The sequence below is a fragment of the Halyomorpha halys genome, unplaced genomic scaffold (assembly GCF_000696795.3).
Source record: "Halyomorpha halys isolate HHAL.00 unplaced genomic scaffold, Hhal_1.1 Scaffold1.1, whole genome shotgun sequence".
NCBI classification, from domain to species: Eukaryota; Metazoa; Arthropoda; class Insecta; order Hemiptera; family Pentatomidae; genus Halyomorpha; species Halyomorpha halys.
Genome location: NW_027115366.1, coordinates 328558 through 341471, shown reverse-complemented (window position 1 = coordinate 341471; position 12914 = coordinate 328558). Strand labels below are relative to the sequence as shown.

The window sequence follows — 12914 nt, the reverse complement described above, 5'->3', positions numbered from 1 at the left end:
GAAACGTTGGACGTGTGAATGAAATAAATGTTTTGAGACTATAATTTTGGATAGTGTTTTTGAATTATTTAGTAAAATGTTCTACGTTTTGGCTAATACGCCATCCTTAGGAACAAATATTATTCATTTGTTCATTCCAGTTTAAACTCATCCAGTCAAACTTATAACGTAGAGGAGGTTATAAAAACTTAACTTAAATTTAAGCAGGGGGTGCCATGACCTTACTCTCCTTCTAAGCAAAAATGATGCTAAGGGATGGAGATTAGGCCACGTCCCTTGAAAGCAACTGAACGTTGAACTTAATAGGGATTTTGCATTTTAATATCTGTAAAACTGTTCATTTAATAAAAAATATGAAGAGAATAGAAGTTGTAGTAAACATTATTTTCAATAATATGGTACATATTGTAAAATCCTATTTTATTACGAACAGTTATTTTTTATATATAAATAGTTTTTAGTATGTTTTATGTTTATTTAACCAAAAAGCAAGCTAACTAATTTCGATCAGTCAAATATGGTGTAAAAACACATCGTTCAAAATATTCAAGATGGTGGCACAGTCCTTCTGAAGTCTGCTGGAATTACTGCTATGTTGAGTACGTAGATTGAAATGTTTTCAACTTATGTTGTTAGCGGTCGAGATTTAAAAAGAAGTCATCAGAATCATCAATCATCATATATTTGGTTAGTTTGCTCTACTTATGGTTTAATTATATTTGTAAAAGTAGCCATTAATTAAGTGTCTTTGTGTTCTGATTGTCTGGAAAACCCGCCCAGAGATTAGAATCATTGATCTTATATATAATTTAAAATAAAATTCTCATATCTATTTAATATTTAGTCTTTTCATTTAAACCTTGCCATTTTCAAAGCTATCTATATTTTAGATCTGAGAATAATAAAAAACTATTAAATTTTATTTTATTCTTAATAAATAAGGATATTACAATATATAATGAAAATCCATTAAGCTGCTCTCAAGAAAATCGTACTTCTTTCTCAGTTCTGTTCATAGTCATGTACAATGTGAATATTAAGAATTCCAAAATATTATATAAAATGATTAATATTTACTGTTATAAAAAGTAAGGAGTGAATATAAAATTGGATTAGCTTGGCTAATTACAACAATTAATGTTGTATAGGAACAGTTAGTAAAAAATTAACTTCTTTAAAGGAAAATATAAAAATATAATAAAATTTGAATCAAATAAATAATTGTTTCCGGCTTCATTAAAAAAAGAGAAATTTGTTAAAACTTCAAATGTCAAATTTCCAATAAAATATGTAAAAAGAAATAAATAAATAAAAATAATTATGTACATTAATACTGTTGAATTTTTTAACAGCACAATCTTCCAAATAAGTTTCTGTAATCCGAACAATCCCTGCAGCAATAAGTTTGGATTACTGAGATTACACTCTATTTTTATATTATGAGGCTATTTATATATATATATAGTACAGCGAAACTAATCTTAGCATACACTCCCTTCCTCCTAAATGGTTAATTTTATTAAGGTCCCGGTTAGGAAGGTACAGATCTACTATGGGACCCCTCCATTCCAGATAGACACCAATTTAACCAATTGGTTTAAGAAATTTTAACAAGAAAAGTAAACAAATATAAGATTATTAAGTATAAACAAAATACCTGTGGCTGTGGGCATAGCAGGGTGTCCTAGGAGAATGTGATTCGCCCAACTGGCATCTGAGCTCAGAACCAGAGGTTCTCCTATCGCAACCTACACAAAAAGATTAAGATAAACCATTTTCTTTCTAATATCTAATCTAGAATTCAAATCTATGCTTTTAACTAAGAGAGTCAAGAGATAAAGTATAAAGATAAAAAAAAAGAAGAGATAAAAGGGGGCCATAGAGATAAGGAAAAATAAATTTTAGTTTAAACAAGAAAAAAATATTTTAAAATCTAAAAAAATATATATTAAAATAACTACCATATAAACAATAGATATTATAAAAAAATCAATGGCACAATTAAAATATTACAGTTCAATTACAAAAACAAAATAAAGGTTAGTAGTTGTATAAGGAAAATTATTGAATCTTGACCAATCAAAATTTCGATTCAATAGTTGAAAAATTAACGAAACAAGAACTTTAAACTAATTTTAAATGTCATAAAGATGGTAGTTATGTTTTCTTGTAACAGATAAATTCCAACGATAAAAAAAATAAAATAAAACTGGTGAGTTTTCAGTCAACTATGCAACAAATAAATGAATAAATAAGTTCTATTTTTGTTTACAGAATGTATTACATAATGAGAGAATGTTATCACTAAACAGAAAAATATACTTTTCCAATGTAAACAAAACTAAAATAAACAAATATTTTTAAATCTAAACACTGATCCTAGTATTACATATTAGAAGTATAGACTTACCAGATAGGCATGGTAGGATTCTTAAGAGATAATTGCTTTCATTTTCAACTATATCGGTGTTGACCATTATGGATTTTTTATATATTTATAGTGTTTCAATCAATTCAGATTTCTTTAAAATAGAACTTTTATCTTTTTACTTTAGGATAGAACTTAACTAGTATTTATAATAATAGAATTTTTTTTTTTTCGGTATTTAAAATTTATGCAAAAATAATATCTAATTTCAAATTGAAAAAAAAATAAATAAAGATTAAAATAAAATTGATGAATTATACAAACCCTATTATTGTTTATATAATACATGTATCCTGGGAAGGCTATAGGTGAGCTACTAAGTCTCTATGTATACATATGGCATGCAAACTATCAACTGGCACAGTTTGGATTAGAGCAAGGATCAAGCAACATACATAATCAGTTTCATTCAACATTATTTAAGCGATTTTCGTTATGAACCACAATTGTAAGTAATTACAAATCTCGATTAACTTAAAATTATAATTATTGTTTTTTTTTTAAATTATTATAAATAGTTACAAGGATCCCAATTTAATGGAAACTTAATGGTATGTGTATGCGTAAAATTGGGGAGTGAAACAGTCAAATTTCATTTTTTAACAGAAACAAAAAAAAAAAGTTTTTTATTTATTTAAATGATTTAAAAGACTCCTGCCTGATAGAAACTTAATAGTATGTGTGTAAAAGTAGGAACCGAAACAGTCATTCCAAATTTCACAAGTTTCATTCCAAAAAGAAATTGAAAAAAAAAAAAATTTATAAAATTATTAATATTCCTTTTTAAATAGTTTAATGGACACCCGCTTAAAATAGTATGTATAGAACCATGAACTGATGAAACAATCAAATTTCATTCTAAACAGAAACCTAAATAAAAAAAATTTGCTTTGCTTTTGATTTATTATATAAATTATACAAATTTATATTGGTTTGATTTCAAACCTTTATAACTAATTTTAGAAATTTTGTTCATCAAACTTTGAAATAATGATTTTATTTATTAATCTATTCAAGTTAGGAGAAAAGTTACAACAAAGGAAGTTGTTTATTTTTAAACTTTTATTTGAAACAAATGCAAAAATCACAGAACAATTAATTTTTTTTTTAAATCTAGAACAGTTTTTTTTTTTTACAATTAAACAAATCAAAATAACCTAAAATTATAATTTTTTTAAAATAGTTTATAGGATATCAGCTTAAAATGGTATATGTACAACCGTGAACCAAAACGGTCAAATTTCATTTTAAAAAATTGTTGATTGACTGTGTGTGTTGAAATTGAGAAATAAATAAAATCTTTATTTCAAAGTTTGATGAACAAAAGTTTTAAGATAACATAGGAAGAAGGTTTGAAATTATATAATTAACTTGTGAATAATTTTATAATAAATAAAAGTCTTCTTTTTTTAATTAAACAAATCAAAACTAACTTAATTTTATTTATTATTATTATTTTAAGTAGTTTAAAGGACCCCCACTTGGTAGAAACTTAATGGTGTGCACGTAAAATCGGGATCCAAAACCGTCAAATTTCTATCTAAACAGAAACCTAGATAAAAAATAATAATTTGCTTTTAATTTGTAATATAATTATTGAAAACATTATTCAAAGGTTTATTATAAAATTTCAAGCCTTCTTTCTAAATTATTTTAAAAAACTTTTGTTTCATCAAACTTTGAAATAAAAGTTTTATTTATTTGTGGATATTAATAACATTAGCCTGTACTATAGATATGAAATTCTGTTAGTGTCCACTCAATTGGAACCAAAATCTTGGTTATAGATGTTTATTTTCGCATGGGGTGAGTAGTTTTTTTTGGTAAATTATTAAATATAATTGAAGTTCTATTTAGGAGAAATGTAGATAGCCCAGCTTGGATGTATTGCTTCTTATTGATTTATATAAATCATTTTTACTTTATTATTCTTTTAGAATTACAAAAGTTATATACATATTTATTCTACTGGCTAACTCTGTACGGGGATGTGACCAGAAAAAATATTTGTCGCTTACTTAATTCATGTATGTTACGCTTACTATGTACATTTCCACTAACTTAACGAAAAATACAACTAAAGGTTTAGAATTTATACCTAAATCTGTTCAGTCAAAAACATAAATTGAAAAGTTGCAATTTTTCAAAAAGAGAAAACCTTTAGTTGTATTTCCCATAAAGCTAGTAAAAATGTAACTAAATACCACTGTGAAGTAAGTCATCGATATAATTATTATCATTATTAACCAATTTAAGTTTTTGTAGTTAACTAATAGAATTAATTATTAACCAATTCTAATTTTCAATTAGAAAAGTTGTCTATTTATTTATTAGCATTTATTTGAAACAAATACAAAAATCACTCAATTAGATGATTTAACTTTGTATTCATCACAAACCATGTTTTTATTTGCTGAGTCATAAAGTAATAAGTAAAAGCTGATTGGAGCTGCGACCAGTAAATAAGACAAATAAGTAAAAATTTATTTATTAGTGCCGTTTCTGCCAGAACTTAAGGCCTTTGATAACAATATTAATTTCATATGGTGTAGATAACTTAATAAAATGGGAGAGGAAGAAAGAATATGGGAAGAGAAGAAAAAGATAGTAAAAAAAAGAATATAAGGTAGTTAATAAAAGAAACATACAGTCTGGAACCCGGTACCAGCACCGAGTTATATTAACTACCTTTCATTCTTTTCCTAAAACCGGCCGGAGTGTCCTACTTTTTAGTCCTCTGAGCCTTTATCTCATGGTAGACGATTTGTACTATTTTTTTTTATATAATTAGATGTGATAATAACAAAAATCTTTGTATATTACTTTCAATGCCATTTAAAGTTGAAATAGAAAATTATAGCTCTTTCATCAGGAGCTGAAGAATCTAGATTTTGTAAAAGAACTAAGATATTCTCGCCTCGGTGCATGATTTAAAATAAGAAACGCAGGAGGTGTCCGGGTGAGCATAGTGCTCAAATGAGAAAAAAAAAGTCATATTAGGAGTGTTCTGATGAGAGAAATGCTCAGTCTTACTATTGCGAGAAGGCCAAAGCAAAACTGAATTGAATACAGATGGGGAGGTAAAAGAGGAAGTGACATAAACAAGCGACAATAACATCAAAGGGTTCAACGGAAGGTAGACAATATTATAAACAAAACAGATGAAATAATGGGAAATAAACAGTTATTTCCTTATTCTTTCATTACTCATCCACTTTATCAAGTTATGAGCACCACACCTAATTACCATTATTTGTATTACTGACAACTCTTAACTTAAATAACTTTATATCTACTTCTTTAATTTTGTCATTTTTCTTATATATTTAATTAATCGCACATGAGTTTTTCTTCACAACTTTTTTTATATTACTTCAATTTTAAATAATTTTCAATTTATATATGTATTTACTTAGTTAATCTACACTAATTTATTCATTGATTATTTTTTAAAACTTTAATGTAGAAATTTTTAAAATAAAAAATATTTTGCAGGTAAAAAAAAAAGTTTTAATAAAACTATTTGTGTTACATTAACAATCTTTAAAGTACCTCTCAAAAATAGCTAAATCTCAGCATAAATTATAACAAAAGTATAAAATTCACAAATAGTACCACATTGATAAATAATTCGTAGTCGCACCAGAAAATCATTTTACCATCATAATAAAATCATGATTTTCTTTTTTTTTTTTTTTATTCTTGAATCCAAAAGGGATTTCATTTTAGAAATCTCTTAAAATTGAGATCTTTCTTTATTTGTATATACAAAGATGAAACTGATCTAACAAACTCCTTTTTACAAAGATAATGCAAAAAAAAAAAAAAATAATAATAATAATAATAATGATAAACATAAAAGATAAAATAAAGAAAATAATCTTTCTTCGAGGGTGGTATCGCATAACTTTAATCAAGAAGTGATAAAAACTTTTATAGATAAAAATAATAAACAAGAAGTAATCTCTCACGATAGGTACAATATTTCTGATTACAGTATACATTAAATCTATTTATTTATTTTTTAAAACAAATGTAGGTACTTAAAAAAAAAATTGTTAAAATGACACACTATAACCACTAGAAATAAATAAATCAAAATCAATTTCTATAATTGTTTCATTAATCAAAAGGATAAGACCCCAGGACAGTCCCGTATCTCCTAAGACATTGTTTCTCAAACTGGGTGTCCTGCCATCCGTAAGTGTATGCCAGTAAAAAAAATGTATTTTGTACAGTTTATTCTTATTTTTCTACATATCCAACCGCTTGTACCACATTTTTTTTTTTTTAATTCAAGAAAGGTGTAGTGGCAAAATAAGGAAGGGAATTGCTGTTCTATTAGATAGGTCAAGTCGTAAGTTACTTCTAATGCAGCTAAGTAGAATCTATTGTTTGTATATATCCACTATGAGTTATCATTACGGCAAGTATTTGTTTTCACTATATGGACGAGGCTTCATTTAGTCTTTTATCAACTGCTTTGTGTGATACACTCTGAGATGGAGTATTTTTGAATGAAAAACCTTCAATTCTGAAGAGCAAATCAGGCAGGCTGTCGAAAACTTCTTCCACCGATCACATTTTACAAGGAAGGAATTGACAAACTGCCAGGAAGATAGAAGAAGGTTATAGATAATAGTGGCGAATACATATTAAATAAATATAAATTTGTTATTTAACGAGAGCAAAATAAATGTCTGATATAAAAAAAAAAAAAAAGGAAGATACTTATGACCCTAATTGAATATTCATTAGACAATTAATAAACATGGATACTTGGGAAAAAAAAAATTATATACAAAACTTTAAAACGGTACAGATGAATCACCTAAAAGAAATATAAATTGTAAAAAATAAAAAGTAGTTAATATAAGAAACACACTACCTGAAGTCAGGTTCCAACTCCGAGTTATATTAACTACCTTTTATTCTTTTCTAACCTTTTCTCTCTCTTTCTTTATTCTTTCTTCCCCACCCACTTTAAAGTTATGTACTCGAAATCTAATTACTCTTATTTGTATTACTGACTACTCTTAACTTATATAACTTTGTATCTAATTCTTTAATTTTGTCATTCTTCTTACATATTTAAATAATCATATTTAAGTTTTTGTTAATAATTTTTTATATTACTTAAATTTTAAATAATTTTCAATTTGTATATGTATTTATTTAAGTTTCATGTTATTTTTTAGCCCAGATGAAGACCTGAAATTCTGGCCGAAACCTTAGCACTAATAAATAGGTTTTTACTTATTTGGAAAATTAATAAACATGGGTACTTGGGTAAAATAATTGAAAAAAAAACTTAATAATAGTACAGAAGAATTACCTAAAATAAATTAAATTTTTACATAAAAAATATAATATTGAATAATAATTCCAAATCAACGTAGACAGAACAATAATTTATTACTTTTTGATGTTACCTTGCCACACCACAACTCTCAAGTTGATATAAAAATTACATGTCTTTTTTAAAAGACAAAATGATTAAACAAACAATATAAATATATATATATTTTTTATGACTGTTAATTTTATCAAAAACGTATTAAACAAATATTAATTTTGAATAAAGAACATTCATTCCATACAAGTCCATTTGACGATATGTTGATGGAGATAGGCAAAAATGTCTCTGAATATGAAGTACACAGTATTTTACTAAAAGATTCGGGAGTTTCGAGTAATTAGAACAAACAGTATTCAGCTAAAACAGCACCATATGAATTCTGCTGAATAAGATGCTAGGAAATTCCGATTTGTCCCTCTTCTTTCTTCATTTCCCCATTTAGCCGATCCCCTTAATCTTTCGATCTCTAGCCTCGAGCTCTTTATACATTATAAAGACAAACACAATAAAAAAAAGTGAAATGAAATAAAATGTAAATATCAGCAAAATAGGTGCTATATAATAAACAGTCATAGAAATAGTACTATATAGCCTATAAATTCCACCTTTGTTCTTGAATTTTTATCAGAAGCTTGTAATTTACCTATCTACACATTAAAGTCTTTATACATGTACATTACTGATACATCAAATCAAAATTAAACCACCAAGATTAATTAAGAAGATTTGAAATAATGTATTTATACCAAATCAATATAATTTTGAGAATATACAATTTTAAACTAGAATTAATTATTAAATCCGAAGGTTAGGAAAACTCTTCAATTCATTAAAACTCAAAGATCACAAATATTCATCTTTTGCAGTTCTAAAACAATTCTAGCTGAGCACAAATGTGCCCCCTTGATGCCCCACAAGCACCGTTTGATTTGTGCTCAAAAACCGACACTCGACGGGTCAACCACAAATTCATGCTAATTAATCCCAATGAATCCAAATAACTCATTCACATGCTTGCAGTAATTTTCCATAGTTTGTAGAGGCACCTTTAGAATTTTATTTTTGTTTTTATGATGTAGAAACAAATAAAAAAGACCTTTTGGTCAATTAATAAAAAATGAGAGTTTAGAGGAACATTTAAGATATTTGAAATTGTCAATTAAAAAACATTTTTTGGAGTTATATCTACGTAATAATAAATATTTAACTTATACATACTACATAATAATAATAGAACAGAGTTAAATCTTCAGGAAGATTCTTATTTACTATTTTATAGTTTTACTAACTAGATTCATGTCCTTCATACAGGAAATCTTTATTGTGATATTAAAAAATTTTGATGTTGATAGTCTGATAAATGAAGACAAAAAAAAAGAATATACAAGGATGGGAGAATACTCTCGAAACGTTGATAATGCAATATAACTACACTGATACTAGACTTTCGATCCTCCCCCATTTAGATTAAACCAACTCTTGTCCTATAAATGAAAATATCTAGTTGCAATGAAATGTAATTTTTTAAAAATTAGTTATTTAATTAATGTAAGTTAGTGAGATAATGAACTTCATTATAAAAGTTTCTACCTTCAAGTTTGCTGAACTTTGGTAAAAATTTCCCTCTTTAAGTAACACTTCGATGCAACAGGTATTTCTTAAAATTATTAAATGAAAAAAATTCTTATATAACCACTGAAGAGTGATTACACAGTACTAACGTTATGAAAACTATTTCTTAAATAAAACCATTATCGCAAAGCCTTGGAAGTTAAAAAACTGACATTATTCCATTTACATGGCGAAAAATGGAAGGCTTTAAGTGGTATATTAGATTTTTTTCTTCAAGTAAAACTGTAAATACAAAAACTTATTATTAAACGATTAACTACAGGACAGAATCTGATCAAATAACAGCGATACATGAAATATCTAACAGTTCGAATATAAAATTAATACAAAGGATAAAGCCGAGAACCAAAATAAAACTAATATTATGCTATTCAGTATAAATTCATAAATTTTTAATTTAATATTTTTTTTGGAATTCAAAATTAAACTTCTTGGATGGTTAAACTAAATAAAATGTTATCTAAGATTGCTCATTACGAATTAAAAGTTTTTCTTTACTATAGCTTAACTTTACTATTTGAAAATCTAACAAAGAAAAATATTAAAAAACTTTAAATTTTATAAAATTCCAGAATTTTGGAATCTTTAGTGGTATAGAATAAATTAATTTGAGAAAATAATTTTATCAACACTAAGTGGTACGAACATTCAAGCATATTTGAAAATGTAAAATTACAGAGTAAAATAATGTTGTATTTCCAAAACCTCTGCGACAAACTAAATGTAACAATTTATGGCCACGCCTGTTAAGGGTTAACCAAAGATTCTACCATTTTATCAACCCACCATTATGATAATTCAATCTATCAAAAGTTTTATCTTCATTTTTAAATTTCATCATACTTAATTTGCATCAGTATCAAGTTTAATTTGCAATGTTTTCACCCATAAAATGCATATATACTTATATAGATAAAGATCCAGTATATCATAGAACTAGAGTTATCAAATTCTAATCAGAGGCTGTATAAAGTGTTATAACTTAATCTCTTATTGAAATTACTCGGTATAGTGGTGAGCGTGCTAAATCAAATCAGTGAACTCCCTTCTTAGAATATAGTAAACAATATTTGTACATTAAAATGCACAATGCCAATTAGAAATTGAGGTAGGGCAGACCATATGAGATAAGGAAATCTAAACTGATTGTTCCATATCAATACTTTCTACTCATTCCACCTATAATCAATAGTGAACTGGTATAACCTAACCACTACTAAAATGATCAAGTCAGCAATTTGACCAAACATCACATAATCAATCGCTAAATTTATATCATTAAAAGATTTGACACATACATGTGTATTTTTTCTCAATATAAATCTTAAATAACGGACAATGAACATACTAATGGTGATGACCTTTCATCTTGCAATGTTCACACATAATATTGCCATTGATTACATCATTGGCTTCATTTTAAAACAGGTATAGGAAAGTATAGCTGAGTATAATCAAAATTCACTAACAAGTTAGAAAATGTATTTATTTTTCAACACTCGACATAAAGAATTAAACTTCAAATCAGCCTAGAGACTGTAAATTTAAATAATCAGAAAGATTGCATTGAGTAATCACTTGACCATTAAATGGATCGATAAAGAATTACAAAAACAAACGAGGGATTATAAAGAAAAGGCAAAATCTTACACTAAGTTTATCCTTGTAGTCCGATGCTCCCCAAAAATGAGTAGTTAGTTGGACATCACTCTCAAGTAGCACTTTCATTGGACTCCAGCATAGACTATAAAAAAAAGAAAAGACAAATTTCAAATATAGATTGTTTAATAAGATAATTCCTGCATGTAGTATATTTTAAGAAGTAAAAATTTTATAAAATACCAAATATTTTTGAAAATCAAGTTGGTTCTATGATCCAGCAGGCTGAGCATGAAACCAAAATAAAGAAATAGAACCACTAATACATAGATAAAAGTATTTATACAAACTAAATGGCATAAACCAAAAAAAAAAAACTGTTGTTAACTGGTATTTTTATTAATTATTTAAAGTATTTTAGTAGGAATTTAAAACTGCTAATTATTGGAAGTCAGTTTATTAAAACATAAACAACCATTTTTTTTATTTATTTTTTTACACTTAGCACAAAACACCCAATAAAACACACTAAGGCAATGTCATCTGATTTGAGAATATCATGGATTCCACAAATTGACTAGTTGTTTTGTTTTTTAAAAATAGTAAAAAACTAATTACTCCATTAATATTGAAATCATCTCCCTTAATTTTACTCACTTGTAACAGGGCATATTACTGTATAAAAAAAAAGTTGTCAAAAGAAAAGAAAACTGTATTAACTATCCAAAGATTACCTCCTGTCATATGGTAATTACTGATAATCAAAATTTTCAATAGAAAATCATCAACAAATAAAAGCTGTTGAGAGAAATTGATTATGGAAATTAGTTATTAAATAAAACACTAGTAGTGATAAGTGAAATAAATTACTTTTGATAAGGTTTAATAAGCAAATTTTAATAACAACATTATAAGTAAACACATGAAACTGATGAGTCAGAAAAATAAAAGAAGATTTCAGCCAACTCTCACAAAATTAGTACAGGTTAGGATAAAGAGAGTTAACTTACCCTAAAATTAAATGAATCTCATTCAATTTTCCTTTTGATATTTTCAACAAATATCAAAGAGATAAAAAGCACTAAATATTTAAATAAAAATAATTAATAAAACGCTAATGAGAGTTCCAATCGAATCGGAACGCTATAATTTTCTTATCAACAATAAAGAACAATTAAATCACTACTACTAACAATTTTTTATAATGATTACAATTAAAAATAAAAAAAAATAAACACTGCACACTCAGCAAAGTTTTGTTATGTACTGAGTCACAGTTTACATGGGCAAGTCTCGTTCACTTGCAATCTACGTCACCATGAGAGGAAATCGATAGACGAAAACTCCACCTATTATAGAAAAGGCTTTGGTTCAAATATATAATATTTACCTTTTATAAAAGAAAAGTTATTGATAAAATGTACTGGAGAAAAACAATTTTAACAAAAACAAAATTTCAATTCTATTAAAACGACGAAATTAATCTAGGGAAGGTTCTAAACTGTTTAACGTTTAAGTTAGCAAGTCGAAAGAAAAACATCGATTTATATCGCTATCTTCAACTAAGCATTTAAAATTTTCTAACTAAGAAAAAGTTAGATTACAACATTTAAAATATTAATATGGCCTTCAAAATAGAATTTTGATCACCCACAGAAAGCTTTTCTAAAATCTTAATTGATTATTCATGAAAATAATATGTTTGTTCTATTACTTGAAAATTATTGCTTAATGACAGAATAATTCTATGAATAAACCTAAATCTGAAATCTATTTATTATTTTTTAAGGTTTAAATGAAATTCTATAAATTATTTTAATTAAGTCGTTGTAAAAATACTTGCCAGTTTTATGATTTTCATGAATATTTACAAAGGCTTTTACCATAAAACTAGCT

At 26.2% G+C, this 12914-nt stretch overlaps 1 protein-coding gene across 5 annotated transcripts in view; it reads right to left on the bottom strand.

The window, feature by feature from the left end:
• Pop2 (CCR4-NOT transcription complex subunit Pop2) overlaps nt 1-12502 on the bottom strand; it is a 43628-nt gene extending 31126 nt beyond the window's left edge. Inside the window, exons 1-4 of one of the 5 annotated variants that reach the window (XM_067052433.1) lie at nt 11676-11690; nt 11262-11303; nt 11070-11163; nt 1658-1748 (exon numbers count right to left, since the gene is read on the bottom strand). In XM_067052433.1, coding sequence (XP_066908534.1) covers nt 1658-1748; nt 11070-11163; nt 11262-11303; nt 11676-11689 — 241 coding nt within the window. In that variant the 5' untranslated portion in view covers nt 11690. Of the gene's footprint in view, nt 1-1657; nt 1749-11069; nt 11164-11261; nt 11304-11675; nt 11773-12028; nt 12323-12408 lie in introns of those variants that run through there. The other 4 variants (XM_067052436.1, XM_067052435.1, XM_014431751.2 and 1 more) reach the window with 4 other exon arrangements.
• Nucleotides 12503-12914: the final 412 nt, after the last annotated feature.